The 24423-nt window shown below is 41.0% G+C and overlaps 1 protein-coding gene across 4 annotated transcripts in view; it reads right to left on the minus strand.

Annotated features, from left to right (window-relative positions):
• Window positions 1–4906: 4906 nt before the first annotated feature.
• nectin1b (nectin cell adhesion molecule 1b) overlaps window positions 4907–24423 on the minus strand; it is a 149293-nt gene continuing 129776 nt past the window's right edge. For 2 of the 4 annotated variants that reach the window (XM_035153746.2, XM_035153747.2), the window contains 2 exons: window positions 22222–22323; window positions 4907–7611 (listed from right to left, as the gene is read on the minus strand). In XM_035153746.2, coding sequence (XP_035009637.1) covers window positions 7363–7611; window positions 22222–22323 — 351 coding nt within the window. In that variant the 3' untranslated portion in view covers window positions 4907–7362. Of the gene's footprint in view, window positions 7612–17351; window positions 17539–22221; window positions 22324–24423 lie in introns of all 4 variants that reach the window. The other 2 variants (XM_035153750.2, XM_035153748.2) reach the window with 2 other exon arrangements.

Below are 24423 nucleotides of genomic sequence, written 5' to 3' on the forward strand. Positions count from 1 at the left end.
TATTAATCATTACCATTTTTGGGCTCCCAAGCATTTCCCTTATAAAATAAACAGATTATGAAAAGAAAAAAGAAAAACATTGCCTTGGTACACACCAGGGGGCGCTGTAGATGCTGTGCCGTTACTACAGAGACACAGTTCATGACCTTTATGATCTTTGAATTCTGCAAGGTAAAAACTGTTGTTTTTAAAAAGAATAATCAGATATTTCAAGAATAATGTAGTAATATTACGAGAAGAAAGTCATAATTGAAAAGTGGATTTGTAAATTAATGAGAAAAAAGTCGTAATAATATTAATTTAACAACAAAAAGGTCATAATGTCACGCGGATAAAGAAAATAATTAGGAAATAAGCAGCAACGTGAACCTGCGTTCCTCTGTCTGGATCCAAAATGTTACACACGCATCCATATCTCTGTTTCCTGAGAAACTACAAAAGTCCCTTTGAATCCTGCAATTTCCTCCAAGTCTGTGTGAATCTATCTCTGGATTATACAGTTACTTGCAAAATAAGTTTCCTTTGATAATGTGAAGCTGAAGAAGTATTATAGTTGTGAAACGTGCACTAAAGTAAAGCTTAAGATGTTCCACATTCCATTTGAATGCAGGCGACGGACGGATCTTGTGATATTCCTCCTCTAACATGACACTCAATCTAATATTATCACTTATTGCGACATTCTAAAACTTTCTTGTGAATTCGAAACTTTATTCTCTTAATATTCCAACTTATTCTGATAAATTTACAATTTTTGGGACTTATGAAGTTTAGCTGTATTATTCTCACTGTCCCTAACATGTGGGTGGTGTAGATGTAGCTGGTGTAAATCCAATCAGTAATGTGCTCATTAGAGAACTAACAGTTTACCGCTGCTGATTGGTGAGAAGTGGTGGAGGAGGAGAAATCTATATTTACACAATAATCAGTGCAGCAAAAAAATGTTTTCTGTACAGTTCGAAACTCTCAGGAGAGTCAGACATTGAATTTAATTTCAGTGCATTTAAAATTAAAAACGTGTCTCCACAGTCAAAACCCGGGTCTATTATTCTTTTCCGTGCACACAGCAGCAGTTTGTCATTCAACAACGCTCGCTTGTCAAGCCGAGACGGCGTCGGGACAATGGGACATGGAGGGTTGAGTCCGGCAGAGAAACCTTTAGAGTTTAATTGCGGAGAACAATGAAAAGCTTCCAGTCAGGTGTGCAGACTGACTTTAACACCGAGTAAACTAAATGAGTTCACTGTGAGTTCTTATTTCATCTGTTATTCTATTTATTTTCCGCGGCAGGAGCCAAAGAAAAACAGAGCAAGGTTCTGATGAAAGTGTCACACGCTCCAACGCTTTGTTCAATTTTTAAAACTGACCAACCCCCGGTCTCGTAGCTGCTGCTTCTGTTGTGACGTGGGCTGTTTTTGAACTGTGACGATCGTGAATTATGACAAACTGCGTTGACTCTGTGTTTTTATCTGAGTGTCTGACGCTCTCCTCCTCTTCTTCACCTCTCCAGTGGCTCCGTCTCTTTCGCTCTCCTCCTCTTCTTCACCTCTCCAGTAGCTCTGTCTCTTTCGCTCTCCTCCTCTTCTTCACCTCTCCAGTGGCTCCGTCTCTTTCGCTCTCGTCTGTCTGTCACCCTCCTCATCTCCTCTCCTCCCTCGGGGGAAAAGAAGGGATAAGAAATACAAACATACAGAATATGTCAAACAAAATCCATCACTTGTTATTCTTTATCATAGAAATTCACACATTTTTACATTTGCTAGTCAATCAGCATTATATGGCTGACGATCATTTGTTTGTCTGAACTACTGAATGGATTATTATGAAACTTGGTGGAAGGATCTGGTTCATGTGATGATATGGATAACAACAGGCCGTTGGGCTGTTGTGTGATTTCGAACTGCGCCACATAGAATAAATCAAACCTTACAAGTTGTTGTTATTCTGTTGAGATGAAACCATGTTTTATCCAGCGTGTTGGAGATTTGCGACTGGGACCCACAGAGAAGTGACTCTGTAAAAGTCACAGGTTCAGTTCTGGTACTTTTGGTTGCAGTGTTATTTTTGATCAGCTGCCTCAAACACTGCGTAGGTGTAACTGACAGAGCTCTGCCGACTATAACTGCACCGACGCTCTGGATTCTTACTGCTGCTGATAAAACGGGCCTCAGAATCAAAGGCTTTTGAATATACACACTCTCCTAAATCTAGTTTTTGAAGTATTCCCCAGAGGCTGATTGTCTGAATACTGTACATTGCAATGAAAAGTAGAAACACGCGGCATCAAAACAACGCTGAAAATCAAGCCCTTGCATGTATTACCAATATTAGACTGTATACTTCTATAACTCTGTTAAAAAAAAGCCTCCACTTGAGATCACATTCCTCCCACATTACCGTCTCTGTATTGGATCCCTGTAAAACCCTGAGAGGACAAATCTTTTTCCTTCTGTGCAAAGCCCTTAACGACCGAACCCCATCATAAAGAGCTCACAGCAGCGTATTATCTCAATGGATACAGTCGGGGCTGGCTCGTTATATTATATTTACGCTTCTATAGGCCGAGACTGCTGGGAAAACCTCCATGATGCACTGGGCACTTTCCTCTTCTTCTCTCTCTCTCACTCTATTTCTCTAATGTATTTATTTTACATTACAACCTGCTTTCAGAGACATTTTCCGAAAATGTTCCTGCCCTCCCCCTATAGCTAAAATGTCTGGCAAATGTGTGAATGAGCCCAGCGAGCGAGTTGAAGTGACGATGATGTTTATGTGCATGTGACGAACATGAAACTGGAAGAACGCAAATATCTCAGGACGTAAAAAACGAGGAGCCGTGCACGTAGAAGAAATCTACAAACGTTATGGACATTTTTCCTATTGTCGTGAACACGTCTGATCCTGATCATCTCCTGCTGCGTTCTTCACATGAGAAAGATAAACTCTGGAACATGTATTTTCACGTCTGAAAACAACAACGTCACTAACCTCCCTGTCCTCATGATCGTCATTAAAAAAATCCCTTTTATCATTATTAGTTGCTTTTCTCATCAATGCTGTTATTAATTACACTATTAAATCAATGAGTGTGAAGTGTAACCATTATAACAGCCAGTCTGTTCAAAGTGCATGGGCACCGTTGGATTTCTCTTTATAACATTGCAAGGTCTCGACCTCAATCTGTAAAGCACCTTCAGGTACTGATACGGCATTAAACAGCCTCTATATATAAATAAAACCGAATTGAATAGTCAGATTAATTGAAATCCTTGGACCCAAAATGTAAAGCAGCAGCAGGAGGTCAAAAAAACGATTTCTTCCTTTTAGAAATCTGTGTAAAAAGGCTAAAATGTTCTGACACGACATCCTTCAGCAGCTGTTGTGGGAAATATGTCGAACTCTTGAAGGACGTCGCAGGAAGGAGCCAAAAGATCCAGATGAAGAGATGTTGTTTTGATGTGTTGGACACGTTGCACGGGAAGTTTCCTTTAACAATTTTTTAATGGATGTTTTAAAAAACATGGTCTCTGGGCATTCAGGTCTTTGAAATGCAGGTCTCACCTCGTCCAGCTCGGGTCCTGGGGCTCGCTGTAGGCTACACGCTCCCCATCAGCCAGTCTGCAGCCCCCTTTGGTGCCTTTGAGTCCGGGGTGATGTTTTCTTTGTGTCATTAATTTGTATCATTAATTCATTTGTGTTTTTTCCCGGGTTTAGATGAACTCACATATTTCCTCCACTTCCTGCCCTTTGTGTGTGTCCTCCGCCCTGATTCGTTCCACCTGGGTCTCGTTGTCGTCCCTTCACTCGAGTGTTGCCCTGTTGGTTGCTTCACTCTGTACGTAACAAATCCAGCTGCACTCTTCGGGATAAACACCCGTTTTCGTTACCATGGTTACCCCCAATTAAATCTTACCTGTGGCATTTCATTTTCTGTTTTGTTTTTTTATTACATATCTTCTTGTTTTTTCCCCTTTGATATTTATAAGCTCCATGGTTTCTGCAACAGTCCTCGTAACTATACAACACTTTGCAATAAAATGAACACATGTACCTTTTTCTATGCCGGAGAAGGGGTTGGCCTGTGTTTGATCTGAAATATAATATAACCTTTAAGTTGTATTTGTACATGTTCGGCATTGATACTCACTCACCGGTGAAGGGTTTTAAAACCAACTTTCACTCCCTGCTGATTAGTTTGTGATGGCACAGGGGGGGAAGTGGACAGTGAGAGGTTGACCGGTGGTTTGAGAACAGGTTTGTCTTGGTCCTTTGTGTCCAGCGGTTTGTTTTACGTCTCATTTTTTCCTGGCTGTTGGTTTATGATGGTTTATTCTAACCTCACCTCAGTTTACTATGCGTCAGATTGGTCTGCCTGATCCTCTGAAGGTGTTTTTGAACGTTGACTATATCCTGGGTCGAACTTTTCGTGTTTTGTGTCCAGTTGCACGAGCCAGCAACAACTGAGTGCAGTTGATTTCACTTTCAGAGTAATCACGAGTATAGATTCGAGTGATTTACTGCTCATTTCGTGTGGGAACTCAGCACTTTACACATTGATGATTAATCAGCAATCCAAGTCACAGATAAGCTACGGCTGCTTGTCGACGTCCCTTATTGGCAAAATAGTAAAAGTGGCTATAAGTTAATGTTATTAGCTGAACATTTTAATGGCGTTTAGGTAAAAATTTTATAATTATTGACGTGATTAAATTCCACGATGCATTAAATCATCAGCATATTTCATTACATGCTGCCAACACCAAACAACAACGACAGAGTTAGCAACTGGGTGTTGAGCATTTAGCTGCTTAATGTTTCCCTCAGGAATTAAAGGAGTAAATATATTATTCTTTTTTGATGAGTTTTTCAATAAGTGAATCAATAGTGAAAACAGTCGACAACCATAAGACGGGTAGTTTGTGAAGTTTAATGTTAAACTGCATAACTTGTTTTTTGTCACACATCAGATACATTGTTAATATATTTACATCAAAACATAACTCCAAATAAAAAAAAAAAACACAGGTTAAATCGAGTCACGTCATTTCAATTATTTCAGTCTCGGCAACAAAAAAACACAAAAAAACCATGATCCTAATATTTATTCAGGTAGTATCCTTCCACAAAATGTACAATGAATGTCAAAAAGAAAAGTGCTGTACGCCTATACATATGTATATGTTAAAAAAAAACAAATAAACCTAAATGTTACAGTTTTACAAAACACAAAACAACGAGGTCAAGGGTGAAAAAACAAACATGGCCATTTTCTTCAGGACATTGGAAATAAATCAATGCGACTGAAAAACGTAAGGATGAAAACAGTATATGCAAATGCAATCTTAAGCGCAATATAATAATAATAATAATAATATAATCATGATGATAATATAAGGAAGGATCTCTTGAATAGTAGATGTGTCACAAAAAAGACAAAGTAGTGTTTCAGTGTTTTTTTTTCACACAGCGGGTACGGCAATATCAAACTCCTTCAGCGGTTCAAACCAGACACCGCTGCTTAAACTAAATGCTAGCACACATATCGAGCCATCGCAAGACAACAAGGTGAGCACGGGAGAAAGTCTCACACGTTTTTTTACTCTCTCCCATCAACCAACCAGTAAGAGTAAAAACACTAAATTACCTTCAACATCTCACGGATTGTTATTATTTTTTTTTTTTCACATTGAGCACAAACACGAGTATTTTCTCTTCTTTGTTATTTTTTTTTTTTGTCCAAACATACATCTAACATGGCAAAAAATGTGAACTTTCGATTTTTACGCGAATTAGCTAAGTCCGGCGGGCTTGTGTGTGTGTGTGTGTGTGTGTGTGTGTGTGTGTGGGAGGCAGTATCCTGGAATTGGCTCGTCAAGCACATTAGCTTATGTATGGTCTGAAATCAACAGTCACAATGTAAATTCTGAAAATAAGCGGCATGCCTTCGTATATAACCGAGCATTCTCTAAAAAAATACAGTAGCAAGCTTTTCTCTTCAGCGTTTTTCTGATTATTTAAACTCTATTACTACAAATTAAAATTCCCCAAAATATAGTTAAATATGTTCAACGTGCGGGTTGCCCCGGTCCCTTTTAGGTTTCTACCACAGCGACGGAAAATCATTTGCGCTGCGTTCCGTCCAGGACAACCCGTGTATGTGATTGTCTTCACCTATCGCACCTGCACTAAGGAGCGCCTCCTGGTGGCTGGTAACACAAAGGACCCATGAATCTCACACTTCATGAGGAACTCAAGTTTTTTCTCACATACAGATATGGAAAATACAGCATATGGCATAAGTCTCATGTAAACTGGGAGCGTATATGTAGCACATTGCCAATCAACTTCGTTTAATTCACATTAAACCAGGTCGTTTTGATGTAAACGCTTGCATGAAAGAAAACGGATAGAAAATACAGAATGAAACCATATGTCTTTGGCAACTACTGGTAGATAATAATAATAGTAATAATAATAATGAAATTAACCAGGATAAATGAATAGTAAAACATGGAGAAATAGAAGAAAGGCGATACTGCTAAATCTCAAGCCCTTTGTTTTTTTTTTCCGTAGCTGATCAGGATAACATTCGCTTCCGATTGGCCGAAATATCCACGACAGCAAAGCTGCGGTGAGACGGAAACGAAGGGTTCAGTTGAGCGGCCGCCAATTCACGTCTTCACACAACAACCCTGTGGTTAACTGTCTTTAAAGGGGTAGTCCGCGTCGTTATAGATCGATAATTAGCTTCACAAATCAAATGGCAGTTGTTCCATTTTTTTGTTTTGTTTGTTTGTTTGTTTGTTTTTTCACTAGAACACATCCAATCACACAAACAGCATAGTATACGACTTTCAAAGAAGCAAGCATATGATTGACATACAAACAGAAAAAAGAATAAAGAAGAAGCACGATGCTCGGGAGAAAGGTCACTACCACTGTGGGAGGTGTAGAAAAACAGAAGGAGAAAATAAAAATAAAAAACATCTTGAGTGATACAATTTCAAACTCTGTACACAGTTTAGACGGTTGGCATGAAAGCAAAAATATTCAAAAGGTTGAGGGAGCAGTCGATAACGGACAGCGTGAGTGGGAACAGGTGAGGGTGGTGGTGGGGGGGTGGAGGTGTCAGCTACGCTAACGTCAGTGGAGCAAACGGTGCACGATACACAGAGGGTTCAGGGCCACAGGTTACACACACTTCCATCATAGCAGGGGAAGGGGGGTTTTAAGCTTATAGAATAAACAGACGCAGGGTGGGGATGGATGGATGGATGCACGTCCGTTCAGCAGAGCTTGGTTTCCCGTGAAGCGCTTGCGGCCCCCCGATGCGTCCCGCGGAGCCGAGAGTTGCGTGGCGCGTCACACGGACTGCTCTTTGGGGAAGGTGAACGGAGCTCGGGGGCCCGGGGGGGCGGCGAAGCTGGTGTTGGAGTACATGGGCTCGCTGGCCGGTTGCTGCGTGTAGGGGTGCTGAGGCAGGAAGGTGACAGGCGGAGGAGGGTAGGCTGCGGCGGGCTGGGACTCGGGGAAGTGTTCCATGTTGCAGACGCGCTGGTAACTCATGTATTCAGCCGGGTTCAGCAACTCCTCTGGGCGCCCCCCAGAGTCCTGCGAGCAGAAGACAAGAGCAGAGGAGACGATACAGCAGGGTCACAGGGTTTTTCTTCATCTCAGACGGGGTTCGACTGAGCCCGACATGGAGTTTCACTACATCAGAACATTACAGCGCACGAGAGAACAGCGTGTCTGAACTACAGAGACGTTAGTGAGCAATGGCACAATCCAACAATTCTTCATAAACTCAAATTCAAGCAGATTCCTAAAACATCTTCATGCACATGTTCATTTAGAACGAGCAGCCAAGATGCCGAAATGCCGAATGTCTTTGAATTCTCTTCAATTTATACTGTTGTGTCTGTTGTTGACCCGATTTCTGTATTGACTTACCAGCTTGTTAAAACATTATGTATTTTTATATTTATTCTCATGATTCAAAAATGTTGCACGCTGATTCAGGTCAGCAGGAGTTCTGTGGTGGTGTAGATGTGAGAGGCGACAGATATACATGTATATATAGCAGTGGTGTTTGTTTTAAGGTTATTGTTTTTTTATTTTTGGACTTGGATCAGACAAACTTTGTAATACAATAAACACACAACACAGAAACAAACAAAAGAGATTTGCATTCAGTTGGAAGATTTGATATTTGATTAAATGTCAACAGTGGGAGCAGCGTCCGTTTAAAGAAGAAGCTCTCCAGAGATTTGTTTGTTTTGTTGTGCATTTATCTATGTGGTTGTGTTGTGTGTCTTCGCAGCGCATTTGTCTATTTGGTTGTGTTATGTGTATTTGCATTGCGTTTGTATATTTGATTGTGTTGTGTATATTTGCAGTGTCTTTGTATATTTGTTTGTAGTTTATTGTGTGTATTAGCTGAGCACGCTGTTGCCATAGTGACGTTGTCTTAGTTTGTTCGTGTTTTGTCTATTTGCATGTTTTTTTGTTAAGTGTGTTGAAGTCTCTCAGGCACCATTAACATTACAGTTCCCACAATGCAACCCAGTAGGAATCGTTCATGTGCCACTCAGCGACTGGTAAACTCTCACGTCTCTCAGATCCAAACGCTCAGTTTGATGTTTTAGACTTTTTAATTCTAAGAAAAAAACCCTGACGACACAATGCGTTAATCGAGAAATGCCTTCGTGTAATTATCATCATCTCCACAAGGGTGAACATCCACTTGACGCTCGGTCCGGACAGAATCACACGAAGAAGACATTTAAACTGCACTCGTTTTGTTTCCTGCAGCTTTCAAACAACTGCAGCCATTATTCTGCTGAATATCTCTTACATCATGTTGTTTGAAACAATCCATTCTCTGTTTGTCTGTTACATTTCCAAACACAGCGCTTCTACTGCTGCTGCAAAGTTTATAATGGCTCCGAGATGTTTGATGGAGCCGCGTGCACTCAGTCCTCAGGGTGTCACTCATCACGCCCGCGTCTAAACCTGGAATCTGGTGATGCAGCTTGAACAAACTTTGTCTGCAAGAAACTGCTGAAGATTCTACTTCACATTGTTTTCAAGCTGAATCCATGACACCAGGTTGAAAATGGCATTTTGAAACTAAAACTTGTCCACACGAGCATTTTAGCACTGAATCAGTTTGAATCTCTGTTCATGCTAACACGCCAGAAAACACATATCACGTGACCACTCATGTGCACTGGACATGCACGTTTAAACAGGACGGCATTGAATAATATCTCCTATTCTCCTTGCAAATTGGAGAATTTAGCAAAAGACAAGGAAAGCTAGTTACTGATAATCCATGTTGCTTTCTACACTTGTAGTCGAGGCTGATGCCAGTTGTACGGAACCGACCGACTCAGCACTCAGGTTGTGAGCGTCTGTCCTTGTTCCCAAACATCTCTGTTTCTGCCCGTCCAGACTAAAACGCAGCGCCAGAGTTTTCAAACTAAAAGCAGGTGCAGCAGCGTTTCCACACTTCTATGTTTTAGCGGCTCTTAAACTCCAGAGTAGTGTGAACGTCAGGAGTACTCAGAGCAGAGTTCACACCCACTGAAAAGCAAGAGAATCGTACAGTACATCCTGCTTAGTGGAGAAATGCACTGGTTGGATTTAACTTGATGAAAACTCAGATTTTCTGATATCATAGCACTAGGATGCACTTTGGATTTGTGGATATCTAGTGTGCTCCCTGCTTATTTTGACCAGGAAGTTACAACAAAATACACAAATCCCTAAATATTCTGTTCTATGCATTGATTATATTAACATTGTATATTTTGGTTACTAAAAGGGTTTTGGTTGGGTTTTAAATAATCTTATATGAGTAAATTAATTCAGCAAATAGTTTTGGGGCCAAAACTTCCTTCTTTAGAAAAATCCAAATGTTAATGGCGAAATAAAACAACAAAAAATGGAATACAAGCAACAAACGGACTATTAGATAAATAAAAATGGATGTTTTCATTGATAATTTGCATTCTGTGTCCCCTGGTGGCCACATGGTCCCAATTTTTGATTTATTTTTTAATTCCTTAAATGAGTTTGATGTCTACGAAAATGAAAAAATGAAAATCAATTAAACGTGAGTATTAAATGACAGCAATGAATAACACACATGCAAAAAAATAAATAAAAAATGAATGAGAGTGAAAATGGAACTTACGAATATTCCTCAAGCATCTCTACTTCTACGAAAACGATGATCCCAGCTCTGAAAGTGCATCGTGGGAGGCAACAAAACCACAAACTGACTTCAAGCTTCCTATAGATCATTGCATTCGATAAACAAAATATAGAACTGATGGCAAAACCATGAAGCTGGCACATTAAAAGATATATGTCATGGGTAAAACATGGGGAACAGAGCGAGGGATTTGTTTTAATAAGCAGGTTGTAAGCAAACAAACATAAATATAATGAAATCACGTTTGTGAAGTGACTAATATAAGAAAATAACGTTGCGTCCATCTTCTTTGAAATGATCTTTTCCCTCAGCTTTATTAAAAGGGATTTTTTTAACATAAATTTGGACCAATACAGAGATTGAACTCTCAAGAAGTCATTTAAAGCTCCTCTGTGGGGGATGAGAGGGGAAACAGCGGCTCTCAGACACTCAGCGGGCCGAGAGTTGATCTTGTGTGAAGGTGAACGGTGTTTCCACAGCAGAAGACACACAGGTAAACCCGTCCTGACACACACGCCGCGCTCCACGATCCGACACGAGCGCCCGAATGGCTTTATTTGTTTCAGGTCAATATCAAGGACCGTTCAAACTGCCGGAGAAAACTTTGCCCGGAGACTTTGTCAGGTTATTAATTTCTTTGCTCGCCGAGGAGACCTTGGTGAGTTCCAGCCGTTTCCAGCAAATCAAAAGCAACAGCGTGAGGAGAGGTTTTCTCTGCGTGTGGGTTTGACTCAGGACAGTTTGAGAGTCGGAGTGGAAACGTAAGCAAACTGCTGTCGACAGGAGTTCTTATCTGGTTTCTTGAATCTGTGCAGAGAAAATAAAGCATAAAAGGGACAATTGTGTATAACGATGAAGGACAAGTGTCAACTTCTTTCCCTTGTACAAAAATAAATAAAATAAGGCCGAAATACAAACGAGTCTGCGCAGTACTACTTTGTTGTGTGGAGCCGCGGTGTCAAGGTCGCATCAATACGCATACTTGACCAATCACGAGTCAGTCTCAGCTGACATCATCAAATAAATAATAAAAACCACCAACTTATCAGAAACATGAACATCTGAATGTACATACATGTGTGATAAGAACTTTGTCTATGATTGTACATGACATAATGTGTCAGACGAGGAGAAAGCAGCAACTTCCTGTCGTTTTAGCTTTAGTTATAGTTGTTTTTTTTTTTAAATGTCAAACTATTCCTTTAAGAGCGCAGCGTTAACACTGTGAAAGAAGGATTTTCTTTTGAATGGTAAAACTCTTTGATTTAAGAGTTGGTGACATTTTGGAAATAAATGTTTTTCACTGGACATGAAAGTATTTGAGAGACAGACACAGCGATTTCAAAGTAAAGGTTGTTCTGTTACTTATTTCACTTCATGATGATTAATTCATCATGTTACACAAAGGACTGTAGAGTTCTTCCATCAGAAAACTGGAGACGGTGAAACACATTTCCAGGAGCCAAAGAAACACATCTTTCTATAAATGCTGTGAGAGCAGCTCGTCAAAAGGTTTCCTTCATAAACAATATTCTCCAAAATAACCTTTAGATTTCAGATTCTTTTTTTCATTCTACCACTGGGGGCATCACAATTTAACCTCTTTCAAATCCTACATATTGGGGATTTAAATAAGTTCATAATGTCAATCCGCCAATTATAATAATATCAAAAAAAATAAAGTTGTTTTATTTCCTTGAGTTCTTAAGTTTGAGAGTTTGACCCGCAACTTTCTTTTCTTTCATCAAAAACATGTTTAAGACTAAAGTCTCTTTCACCTCAGCTGAATGTGTCTTTTTTCTGTTTCTCAGCTCTTCCAGAGTTTCAGCATCAAACTCCGGGCAGCGGTCCAAGGATTTATATAATAGATGGACTATCGGATAAAGGCCAATCTGAAGACATATGGTTCTTGAAGGGAAATTTAATGCAAAGAAGCTCATAAATGGAAAAGAGGAGATAATTAGATGGTCAATAAATACTAGCAAATAATTCAGGAGCTAAATTGCTCATCCGCAGAGGGTCAGAAGACGACTGGAGCCAATCACAGCTGATAGTGGGCGAGAGTCAGGAAACAGTTTGTTCTGAGATACAGAAAAACAACCGTTCACACCTCAGAAATCTCACAGAGGCAGAACATGGAAACTCCAAAAAAGAGCCCAGAAAACTTCAGTAGATAATAATACATAAAGAATAAAGCAGCTCCTCGCGGGTTTTTAATGTAAAAATCAATCTCATCGTCTCAGCCCATAAATCACAAAATTAGTAAAGCAAAGACTTGTGGGCGTGTTCCCTCTGAATGTTCCCGTTACCGGATCAAACTCTGAAACAGGGAAACAGGAGTTGATTGAAAACAGTGACTGTTAACTCTTCAGTGCTCGTTCTGCCTCTTTCTTCTCGTTCTTGTTTGACACTTTACACAGAAACAGATGCAACATCTGCTGGGGAACAACATCTGGAGCTAAAATTAAACTTTCCCTTCACAGGATGTTATCGTGAACTGAGACTGTGTCAAGTCATTATCATAATTCATTACTGTTGCTCGTCTTGTCTTTGTTATATGAACCTCATGCAGCATCTTGTGGGGCCATTTTAACAGTGATTATATAACTTTAATTCAACAGTCAACAGGGGGATACTTGTTTCAGAAAGTTTTACCACACTCGCAGCTCAGGGGATGTGTTTTGCTGTTTTTGCACTTTTCCACAGATCCAGCTTTATCTTAAATCACTTCCATATCTTGTTCCCACATTTAGCAGAACAGTAAAAACATTGCCCCGGTTGCTCGTTGAGATTTATTCCTGCGTTGTTCAGCATCTGGGCCGCGTCCGAACCCATGAATCAAAAGATCTGTCAAACAAGAAGCTGCAACTCAATAGTCTGATCAATACAACTGAATTTTAAACCTGTGCAGTTTTAATCTAAACTTATTCATGAATTTATTCCATTTACTTCCAGAGTGGAGCATAATGTTATGTAAATCAATGTCTTCTCCTCACACGTCCCTCCAGCCTCTGACAGAAACTGTGTTCGGAGTAAATAATTTAGAAAAAGGCTCAAAACCTACAAAAAAAAGTTTTAAAACTATTAAAGAAGACGACTTATTGTGTTTGATCTGATTCTGTTTCTACCTACTGAAGAAAAAAACGAAATGAAAACAGCAGGTTTTAAAAGCCGAATGGACGGATGATTGCACTTTGATACCGTTTCAGGACCCTTTGTTAAATCTGCCAGACGAGCGAGTGCAGACACTGAAAAGCACAGATCAGAATAAAGAGGTGTTTCCATACATTACATTCAACTTCACAGCTGCTCACACAACAAGAATAGAAAAGTCAGCCGCTCAGGAAATGGAAGATTCCACAATTATTCAAACAGCAAAAAGCAACAGATGCTTTTCTTTGTGATTTTTTTTTTAAATCAATAACGCAATTGTAAAACGTAAGTGGCCAGGTGTTTTCTAAGTTTAGTGACCCTCTTTCTCTTTTTCTGTCAGGTCCGACTTTCTCCTCCATCCCTCGCTGAACTCAAAAGCTCTTTATTGAAAGTTTGTTGAAATGCGCAGCTTAAATGCATGAATTTAAAAGTGCGGGTTAATCTAAATGAAATCTGGATCACCTTGAAGTCATTCCCGAGCAACAGCGCGTCGGGCAGATAGGATAACCTTGGAGAAGAATGGCCCCCGTATAAGTTTCTGTATCTGAGAGTATAATAACTCAACTGTCACAGCAAATGGATGCTGGGAAAATACAATCAGGCCGTGATTAACAACTGGCCGATTTATTTCACTGATTACTTTCCAAGTCACTGACCGAAGCCTTTTATTCTTCTCCCCAGAATAAAGTGAGGATTTTGTGGACTCTGGATGTTCGGAGCTCGTGGTTCAGGCTTTGGCTCGGTAAACAAAGATTTTATTGAGTGGTTGTAACCTCGTGACTGGAGCGAGTCAAGACGAGGCCTGGTGCCTTATTACAAACAGAGAACGTCAACAGGCAATTCCCACTGGGACTTTTGTGTGGAAACTGTCTGTTCCCCGGTGACAGTAAAACCGCCAATTCACAGAGCTGCTGATTGAACAGCTTGTGAATGCCAGGGTTAAGAAATGAATCGATATTGGTTCGTGTGTCTGGTCTGTGTCAGAACTGGTGGTTGAACATGTTTCCATGTCTCAGGGGGAAGAGCGGGTTGTCCACTAACCAGATGTTTGGTGGTTCGATGTCGTTGGGCAAGACACTGAACCCCTATTAATACTGGGTGAATGTGATTTGAATACATTTTTTACTGGAAAACCTCAACAAACAATAGAAAATGTTAACGTCACTTCACATATCAATTGTATTAGGGTTTGTAATCCCTGAACACTTTGAAATTATGCAACTGATTCATCTAATCCCCTCCTATTGGTCCTCTCGTCAAAGCCACGCCCCCAAAATCCCATGAACGTGCACTGCCTGAGGCGACGACTTTTCGGGGATTTACTCACTAACTTCTGATTCAACGAATACAAATAAAAACTATCTCAAAAACAAACTTCCAACGCTACTATCCAAACAACTTAATGCCTCACATTCCTGATGAAAGAACGTTATTTTGCTATTTCATCCCCATTCACTCCCGAACACTTTTAATTGTACCCATGTGTTAAAAACATGGTGACATTTTAACTATTGTTTTGGAGAAAGAAAAAAAAAAGGGGAGAAAGTAATGAAGAAATTTAAGGTCCAAAAGTCAGAATAAATTATATCTAACTATGGATATTTCTGCCAGACTTTCAGGAGCTGCCTCCCACATGCGGCTGCCAAAGATTTAATATCAAAGATAAGTTCGGGATGTTAATGCAGCCCTCGTTCTGGAGCAGAGTTACAGTGTGTGAGAATATTAAAATTTGCTAATTTCCTCAGGCTTAATCACGGGGGGTGAAAGCAGCATTTGGTCTCGTTGCTCTGTATATATATATTCAGATTGAGTTATGGTGTTGGGTGCATCGCAGTGTGAAATGTTCCGTATCCATGGCGACCTAATCGATACCTATGAGACCCCAGTGTGTTTACTTATTTTTCTGCCATTATTTTTGAAAGTGAGTTACACATGGAGTGAGGATAGCAAAAACATTTTTCTGGCCCAGTTTCGGCCCACGTCCATGGCCTGAATTAGTATTCATATTCACCACATGAGCCACTTTAGGTCCACATCCAGATTACACCATGTTTGCCGTATTCGTTTTGGAATATTTGGGCCACAAGACGACCAGAGGGGCCACATCATTGCCTGAAGTGGCCCCAGATCCGTGTGCTGTCTGTGCCTGATACGTTATTTCCAGGGGACGGAGCCGTGGGGAAAGTTTATTTGTTCTCCCCCCACAGTTCGGAGCCTGGTGTGTTCTTGCATCGAGTGTTGAACTCAGGTTGTACATTTTTATTCACCGGTACAATGAGGGAACCGCTAATTTATTCAAGAGGCAAATGAACCTTTAAAACCAGCAACAATACAAACTGTCAAATGGAAACTTGGCACTTTAAAAAGATAAAACTGGACCTTTTGTCTTATTTGTGCCTTTTTAATCTTATAAAACCCATTTTTATAATAGACCTCGTTTGTTTTATTCTTTTATTTATGTTGCCTTTAACCAAATTTATTGCTTTTGTTCTGTTTTACGTATTTTAAGTACTTTGTCAACCTGTTTTTTAAAGTGCTATATAAGTTAAGTTTATTATTACATAACGCGCTTGCAGTTCACTCACGTAACGTCCCAGGAATCCCAAGCAACTGACCTGGTCTAAATTCTAAACGTGTGTCCTGTTGCCGTCCGGCGAATCCCAACGAGTGAATAATGCAGCTTTAGAATTCTGTTGTGTTACAGTTGTGAGTCTCTGCAAAAGTTCCTCAGTTAAATCTTCTCATTCTGACGCGGCTCTCGATACATTTGAGCATCACACCCACAGATTCTCCAAAACTGAAAAACAGCTCATTCCACTTATACAGTTGATTTAATCTTTGCAGGGCTTTTATTGCGCCCATAACGCACTTGACGACTACATTTAGATGAAATTGTCTTCACATGAGAAGAGAATTGCTGCCACAGTATATTTCTATAATAAACTCTTTGCCGTGCACCTCGCCGTGTCTCAACGACTTCCTCGAGAAAAAAACCTCCTGCATTGCCTGGAGAATTATTTGCCTTTGGAAGTTTCATGGAAAGAAGCAGTCACAGCGACATGGCGATTTGTGTCCCCCTCATATCACACTTTGCTGTGTGTGAATAATGAATATTTCGAGTGGTACAGGGGGGGATTGTATTTGTGTGTGATGGCAGGATGTCTTCCTCTCCTGTGTGGTGCAGATGAGACATCAGAGCGACATCTCGGAGACGAGAGCGTGTTTTGCGCTGCCGCCAATCAGGATCGTCAAGTATGCCATAATCACTTGAGGAACCCGTTTTGCATGTTTATGTCTGTTCAGGAAAAAATACTTTACACTCGACATGTTCAATATTTTATACCGTCTTTGTTGTTGTTGTAGGAAAAACAGTGACTTCAAATACCCTACAGCACAGTTACATCCCGTTTTAATATTATTCAAAATGCAAATGCATGGATAACGATTCACCATTCCACCGAGATGTTCATGCAGAAGACTCATGCAGCTAAATCTCCCATGTTTTTGATATTAGAGGGGATTGTTAACTGTTTAGGGAGACGCTATAGATTTCTCCAGGATCAGGATTCATGCAAATGAAGTCTAAGAGACGATATGAAGATGAAGGGTTTTAGAAAATGTATTTTTCTCGCCAATGGGTCATATTTTACATGACATTTTCTTAAAAAATAATAGAGCTCTTATGCGGCTGATCCTATGATCTTACGCAATAATGTGCAAGCCAGGCTTAGGCTGCGTTGTTCCTCTGTTGCGTCAAGGAACTGCATATCTGTGTCTGTGCTGTATTGTAGTCGAAATAATAGCCTGGAAATATATGTCTGCCCTCAAACTTTCTGCAGAGCGGCGAGGGGGGGAAATCAAAAGACGGCCAGAGACTAAAGAGGGAGGTAGACAAGGGAACCACATGGAGCACAGAAAGGGAGGTCGGTGGATGTGAAGGGGGCATGAGCGGCGGGAAGGAGTGCATCAGTCTGTGTACCTTGAGGCCAAAGTCTGAGGGGAAAGGCCTATAATGGCATGCGCTAGTGTGAGCTAGGCTGGATGGTTGCATACTCGACAAGGTCCCCAGGGCCAGTGTGAGCAGAGCTTCGTGGGCTGGGGGAGGAGGCCAAAGCTGCAGTATCCAGCTCCGCATACTGGACATCACAGTCCTTGTGGCCAGAGTTCTGGAGACAAGAGAGGCGAGAGGTGTGTGTGAGGAGTGAGGCAGCCAAAAATATGAGAGTGAGAGAGCGAGAGAGAGCTAGAGAGAGAGAGAGTGTGTGTGTGTGTGTGAGAGAGAGAGAGAGAGATATAGAGAGAATCTTGACTGAAGATCTGATGGTCATGGGGACATTTTTTGCGATTGTGAGCAGTGGTGTTAGAGAAGGAAGGCAAATAAAAATGTGTTAGCATGGAACATACAAAATGTCAGATTAAGACCGAGGCCACATCCACTCCAGCACATCTTCGTTTGAGAACGGCGATTTCAAACTAAAATGATCTCTGCCCACATGAGAGTTCTGGCTCCGTATCAGTTTTCATCCCTGTACATAACACATGACGACTCACAAATACTGGAATTGTTTGAATAACAGCAGTTGTGTCATTGTAAAATGCAGAATTTAACTGCACAACAGCTGTTAGCAAAGACAACAGAGTCGGCAACGCTTGTAACTGATAATCAATGTTGCGATCGTTAGCCGAGAGTAATGCCCGTTGTTTTCCTCCAGAAGGGGTCATGTGATAGGAGCCTGACGAATCAGCAAAGGCTACATTGGGAAAAGACCCAATCAGCAAGCGGTTTGAGTGTCGAACTTTAATTTACGATTGTCTCAGTTTCTGAATAAAATGCTAAACGCACAAACTAAAGCAGAACTAGCAGCGTTTCCAAACTTCTCAGGTTCAGCGGGTCTCAAACTCCGGAGTAGTGTGGACGCCGGCGCATCCTGAGCAGAGCTGATGCGTTTTCAAACGAGCACGTACAGGGTGGATGTAGCCTTAATGTGACAGACAAAAAAAGATGGAGATGTTGCACAGAAAATCATCAGACAGACAGAAAATGTATAATTATAAAGACCATAAACCAAAAGTTTGACACACGGAGAAGGACTCACACTTCGTTTACATGCACATCGGGTTCAGTTACAGGATTTTGTTTTCTTTCTGTGCAAAACTAGAAACCAAACACATATTGGACATGTGTTGCATCAATAAAACTCGGATTGAGGTGAACTCATGTCCACACAATCTTTCAAAAGGCTAAATCTATGAGGACAGTCATTCATGTGCTGCTCACATGAATCCACTGATTTTGGCTGTAACCACAGTGACTCCACACATGGAGGCATTTACACAACCAACCGTGACCATGTCCACGGAGCCGCTGTGCATGTAAACGCAGACAAAGACCTTCATTCAACCAGCATCCGACCGCTGTGCACAAACACAAGTCGATGATTGACCGACCGATTGACTCGATGGGCAATTGGCCGAGTAGATGATTGAGTAAATGACCTTAATGGGATAATCAATAAATGACAATGGAAAGCTTGCAGCGCTGTTTTTCCAATTCCCCACACCCCCCCCAAAAAAAATAACTAGGTTCTGAAACTTGGAGACACTGACACACAGAAACACGAAGGAATAATAAGAGACAACAAGGTAACACGAGCACATTCAATGAGGTTTTGATTTCCTCTGCCCTTCTCTGATGAGCTTTTTAATGTTGTGACAGAACTGACACGTAGTTTTAATCACTGACCTGAAATGGACGTTAAAGATGGAATAACATGTCATTTTATGAAAAAGCAAAAACAAAGTGGCTCTTTGAGAGGAGGTGGGAAGCAAGCGTGAATCACAGAGCGCTGATGTATTAAAGAGAGAACTAGAATTACACACGATGACAGGAATCAAAAGATAACGCTGCCCACATTACCAGGAGTAAAAACCTCCCAGACGGTTTTTTTCTTTCTGCTGCATAATGTTTTTTATATCTATTCCTGGAGCAGAATTCGGCTGCAGGAGAAGTGATTGGATCAGATGGTGGTGCCTCTGCTTTTTAGTCCGCCTGCTTTAATGAAATCAGTGGAGCAAAAAGAGGGTCAGGAGGAAGTCAATGCAAAGCAGAGCTGTGATCTCCCTACATCTCAGGGTGGATGTTAACGGGGGAGTGTGAGGGAGGAGATACCTGTTGTCCCCCAACTGCACCAGTGGACCTTATTTCCATCTGAGAAAAAGGATTACACAGGAATGATTGAAGCCTTCACATTAATAATTTAAAGTCTACAGTGCAGTCGCTCCACCGTTGCACATTTCCCCACCTCTCACACTCTGCACTCGCTGGATATTTAAATATCTGGAATATTTGTCATGACCAGTGTGCAATCAGGGGGAAAATTACAGCCACATCGCATTCAAAATTGGCAGATAGTGTTTTGCCCCCAGAGAATCATCATTAGTAACACTTGATGCTCAGCAGTCAATGCATGTCTCTCACAAATAGTGTTTTGCAAACCTCAGTGGTGGCTCGTTCATCTTAAGAGCAGCGCTAAACTCCAATTTAAGTGGAATGTTCGCAGAGATAAGAAAAATGGATCTAAAGAAAATCTGTCCTGTGTCCAAGGATTATCAGAATTAAACATCCGGTTCCTTTGAGCAGAGAATTGAAGATGATAGTTTAATATCCTTGAATAACTGCGCAGAAAATTAAAAAATCAATTCGTCCAGGGGAAAGGAGGGAGAGTGATTCAGACATCCCTGCGAGTTTGAGGAGAGAAGAGGAGTTATTTAAAAAAGCATAACATAAATGCAAAGCAGCAGATTTAAAGCGGCTTGGCAAACAGGCTAATGCATGAATCACAAGTATGCATGTATGTTTATTAAGAGCATGAGGGATGGAGCACAGTTTCCATTTAAGGTGATGTTTAGCCCGAGTTGTGCATCAACTTCACATTGGAGCCACATAAGTTTTGATAAACACAGCAGGCAGCAATTAACATTGAAGTTACACAGCGGAGAAGAATGTCAGAGAAAAATGAAACACACTGAGATGTCTGTAAACTGACAAAACAGATCAATTTAGCTCAAAGTTCCCCTGTTCATGTAATAACTTTTCAAGATGTAAAGGACAAATCAGGTGAAATATATATTTTTCTTATCGTCAATGAATCCCATAGAAAGACAACAACCATCAATGTGTCTCTTAACCTGGAGCTTTTTCACTCCCACTTATGTGTTAGCGGCACGTGTGCATCCTGGAAAATCTTCTTTTTAATTTTGGCGTCGGTGTTTTCAGGTTATAGCAGCACCACTGATCTTCAAGTCGGGGTCGCGCCTGTTTTATCTTTCTCCATTTGCAGTTAACAGCAAAATGGCCAATTCTATTTGTGCAGCTTCAAATCATAACACACATTATCTTACATATCGAGGTCAAGACCTTAACGATCCTTCACCTCAGTTTCAGTGTCTGTCGAATATGTCACAGCATAAATATTGGAAACACTTCCTCTATCTGTTTCAAAGTAAAAGCACTCTCGCGTTTCTACTGACTGAATCCATTCATTTGTTTTAACAAGGTTTTTATTGTAGGAGCAGAAGCAGTAGATTCAGAGCTTTAGTTGAGTACAGAGACCGACTGTTATTCATAGAAATACAGTCGGTCTATACAGGAGCCCGGGGCGTCAGAGAAGTGGCTACACTCTGCAGGTACTTCTACTTTGAGTACTTGAAGGACATTAAACTCCAAGTACTTTTTTGACTTGTCTATTTATCAATACAGAGGGTAAAATGTTTTAGTACTTGAGTACAAGCTCAAAACAAAATATAAGTAAGTAATAAAGTAATAAACTACAGTGGCTGCAGTTTGGAGCTCGATGACTCAGAGGAATAATCTACTTGAGGCTGTGGATACACAGAAATACTTTTTAGTGAGATCAGAGTTCATTGGTGGTTTTTGTATTTCGTGGCATCGACAGAAAGAAAAATACAAACATGTCGTAGTAAGTTCAGAATTGGTTTTGAACAAGTTATTTAAAACTTTGTACGAGGTTTAATTTCCAATTGCATGAATCCAGATCCGCACCCACATCAGCTTTCTGCAGGTCAAACTTTTTTCATATACAACATGAGACTTCTGACCTTCAACAGCAAAGCAGGAAGCAACAATAATATTAATATAGAGCTGCTCTTGGTAGATATTCTATGGCAGACAATTACAACAGTGAGACACTTTTCTGCTTGTGCACACACACACACAGACACACACATGCACACACACACACTGTCCAAAAGACCAACGACTTTTTATTTTCTTTAACTCAAAGCCGAGACTCGAGCCAAAATCGAGCAAAGCCCCAAACGCACTCGAGCATCTGCGCCACTCAGGGAGGCTCACCACAGTTTAGCCGAGGAATCTGATAACAAGGCGAACACTTCACAGTCAATACACAGGGGCGTCGACGAACTGAGGAGCATCACGCCGAGAAGTTCTCTGCACAGAGTTGCCATGCAAACACACGAGTAATTACGATGGTTCGGAGGAAGAGGACGGGAGGTGAGGCCGAGGGCGGAGTGGTGAGTGCTGGGGTCAGGGCATGATACACACAAACACACACACACACAAACACATACACACACACACACGTTCAACAACACACAAGCACAGACGAAGCAGCAATGTTAAAACATCCTCAGCGACATTCAGGAAGCATCACAGCGCCGCATTTCAATTCTGAATCAATTCTCAAAAAAGCTCCAAGCAGCGAGTTCCATCCTTTCACCGGCAATCACGACCAGCCGGAGGGCGGCGGCTGCTGGTGACCCCGACACAGAGACGCTACTTTCAACCTGCTCGTGGCGTCGCTACTCACCGGCTTATCGGTGAAGGGGGTCGACTCAGAGGGCGCCATGTCGTAATAAGGAGGCTGAAGAGGAAGCTTCTGCATTTCCTCGTCCTTGTCGAGATGAACCACCTACAGGAAACACACAGGGCTCAGCAACACTCATTTTTTTTCAGACAGGAGCTCTGGAAAATGTCCAGACGTTCTCCAGAGTTTGACTTTCACATACGGAGAAGCAGCAGGAGGTTCTGTGCCTTAGATTCACAAAGATAGGGAGAGATATTTGTCATGTTTTTACTTTTTTCAGTTATGCTGGTTTATGGTGAGTCGTGTTCGAATGTGTCAAAACCTGAGAAGCTCTCTCAGCTCACTGTCTCGCTAGTGTCCTTTCACAGGACTCCCAAGATGTGAAAACAACATGTAGACAAAACGTCCATATTTTGTGTATGCGCCAAACGCCTGGAAGTTCAGTGTGAATCAAAACATTTGCAGAAAAAGGGCAATGTCAGCATCTAAACTTAATATAATAATACAAACACATTAGCACCTTCATCTCATGGTTCTATCCTGCAGATATTATTACCACTGTTATATAAATATATTTATATATATTTGCTCACTCAGACATTAACCAGAGCTGGTAAAACTCCAGAGATTGTCCTGAGGAACTAAAAAGTTCTCACATACAGCTCCTGCAGATTATTTCAGAATATCAATACCAGATAATAGTATATGATAGAGTTCAGTGCTCGTCTGAAAGTAGCTGCAATGACCTGAAAAAACACCACAGACCCGTTTACACAGTTTATTCTGCACTACAGTTCTGACCAAAGTTGGTTTAGCCTCTGGCCCATCACTGACAATACTTCCTTTGTTGCATAATACTTTAAGATGTAAAAAACGTCAGCGGCAGAATATAAGGTTTTAAAGTTTTTTGACGTCGTTTGCTCACAAACGAGACGTGAAATCTGACAGACGAGCAGTTTGAACTCCGTCTGCTCCGCTGAACTCTGTTTGCATCAAAGACACTTTGTCTAATTAGTTGTCAGTCAAAGGTGATGATGTAAACGTCTGAAATAAAGCAGAAGCCAGAAAATGCTGTAAATCTAAACTGGGGGCGAGAGACGAGGCCGCGGCTGAAGGGAAACGAGGACGAGGGGGGGAAACGGTTGTGAAGGTGACGCGTGATTACAGAGCAGATTAATTACAGCTCAGCAAACACATATTGTCAACATGTGGATGAGGCTCATTGAGATCATGTTTATAATATTCAGTCTGAATCCATTAAGGGACTCGCCGCCGTCTTTTTACAAGACAAACAAAGCATAAAACAAAACACTTTAACGGCCTCACAAACTGGGCTCCCTGTCTGGATGTGAAAAATCCCAGTCTGGTGTTTACACGTGTCCCCCCCCCCCCTTTTTTTAATAGTGTGATGTTGCTAAAGTGAAGTATTTAAATTCATCCCAGAGCCAAAGACGCCTTTGAATGGAGACTTTCTACAACTGTGCCTTGGCTTTGTCACATTTCCAGAAGGAATATCTCAGCGTTTGAGGATTTGGAACACCGGACCCCCCCCTGATAGATGTAGAAAATTTAAATTTGAAAAAGGAGCCTTTAATGTGTCAAATGCTTTTCTTTTTTATTGACTCTCTGAAGAAAAACTAAGGCGACGTGCTTATAAAAGATACAGAGGCTTCGATTTCACTTAAAAACATTGAGGAAAAAATGTTGAACAATCAGGGGACTAAACAAACCTTGTGAATTCCAAAAGCGGAAATAAGTCAACTTCCTATTTGTTGAGGTTAACGTTCAAAGACGACACAATAATACATATCAGGATGATTTCAATGACAGGAGCCTGAATTTCATAATTGCATAAAGCTTTCACTTTGTATAAATTACTACGTGGCGCAGATAACGATGTTATTCCCGCAGCAACAGCAGAAGGATGTTTAAAGCATCGTTTATATTAGAATAGAGCGGGAAGTGAAGGGTGAAGACGAGAGGCGACGCGACCATTTGCTTTCAAACACGTGTGTATCTCACCATAACACACAAGTCACACCCTGAAACCACAGTTACACCGGTTTCCGCAGCCCGTCCCTTTGTGTGCTTCAGTTTGACTAATCAAAACTCTGCCAAATGCTGTTTGATCCCCATTTTTCTCACCCTCAAAAAAAAAAAATTGCTGTTGAACGCCACTTGGTTCGTGTGAGCGTTTCCATTCAT

The sequence above is a fragment of the Hippoglossus stenolepis genome, chromosome 4 (assembly GCF_022539355.2).
Source record: "Hippoglossus stenolepis isolate QCI-W04-F060 chromosome 4, HSTE1.2, whole genome shotgun sequence".
Taxonomy (NCBI): domain Eukaryota; kingdom Metazoa; phylum Chordata; class Actinopteri; order Pleuronectiformes; family Pleuronectidae; genus Hippoglossus; species Hippoglossus stenolepis.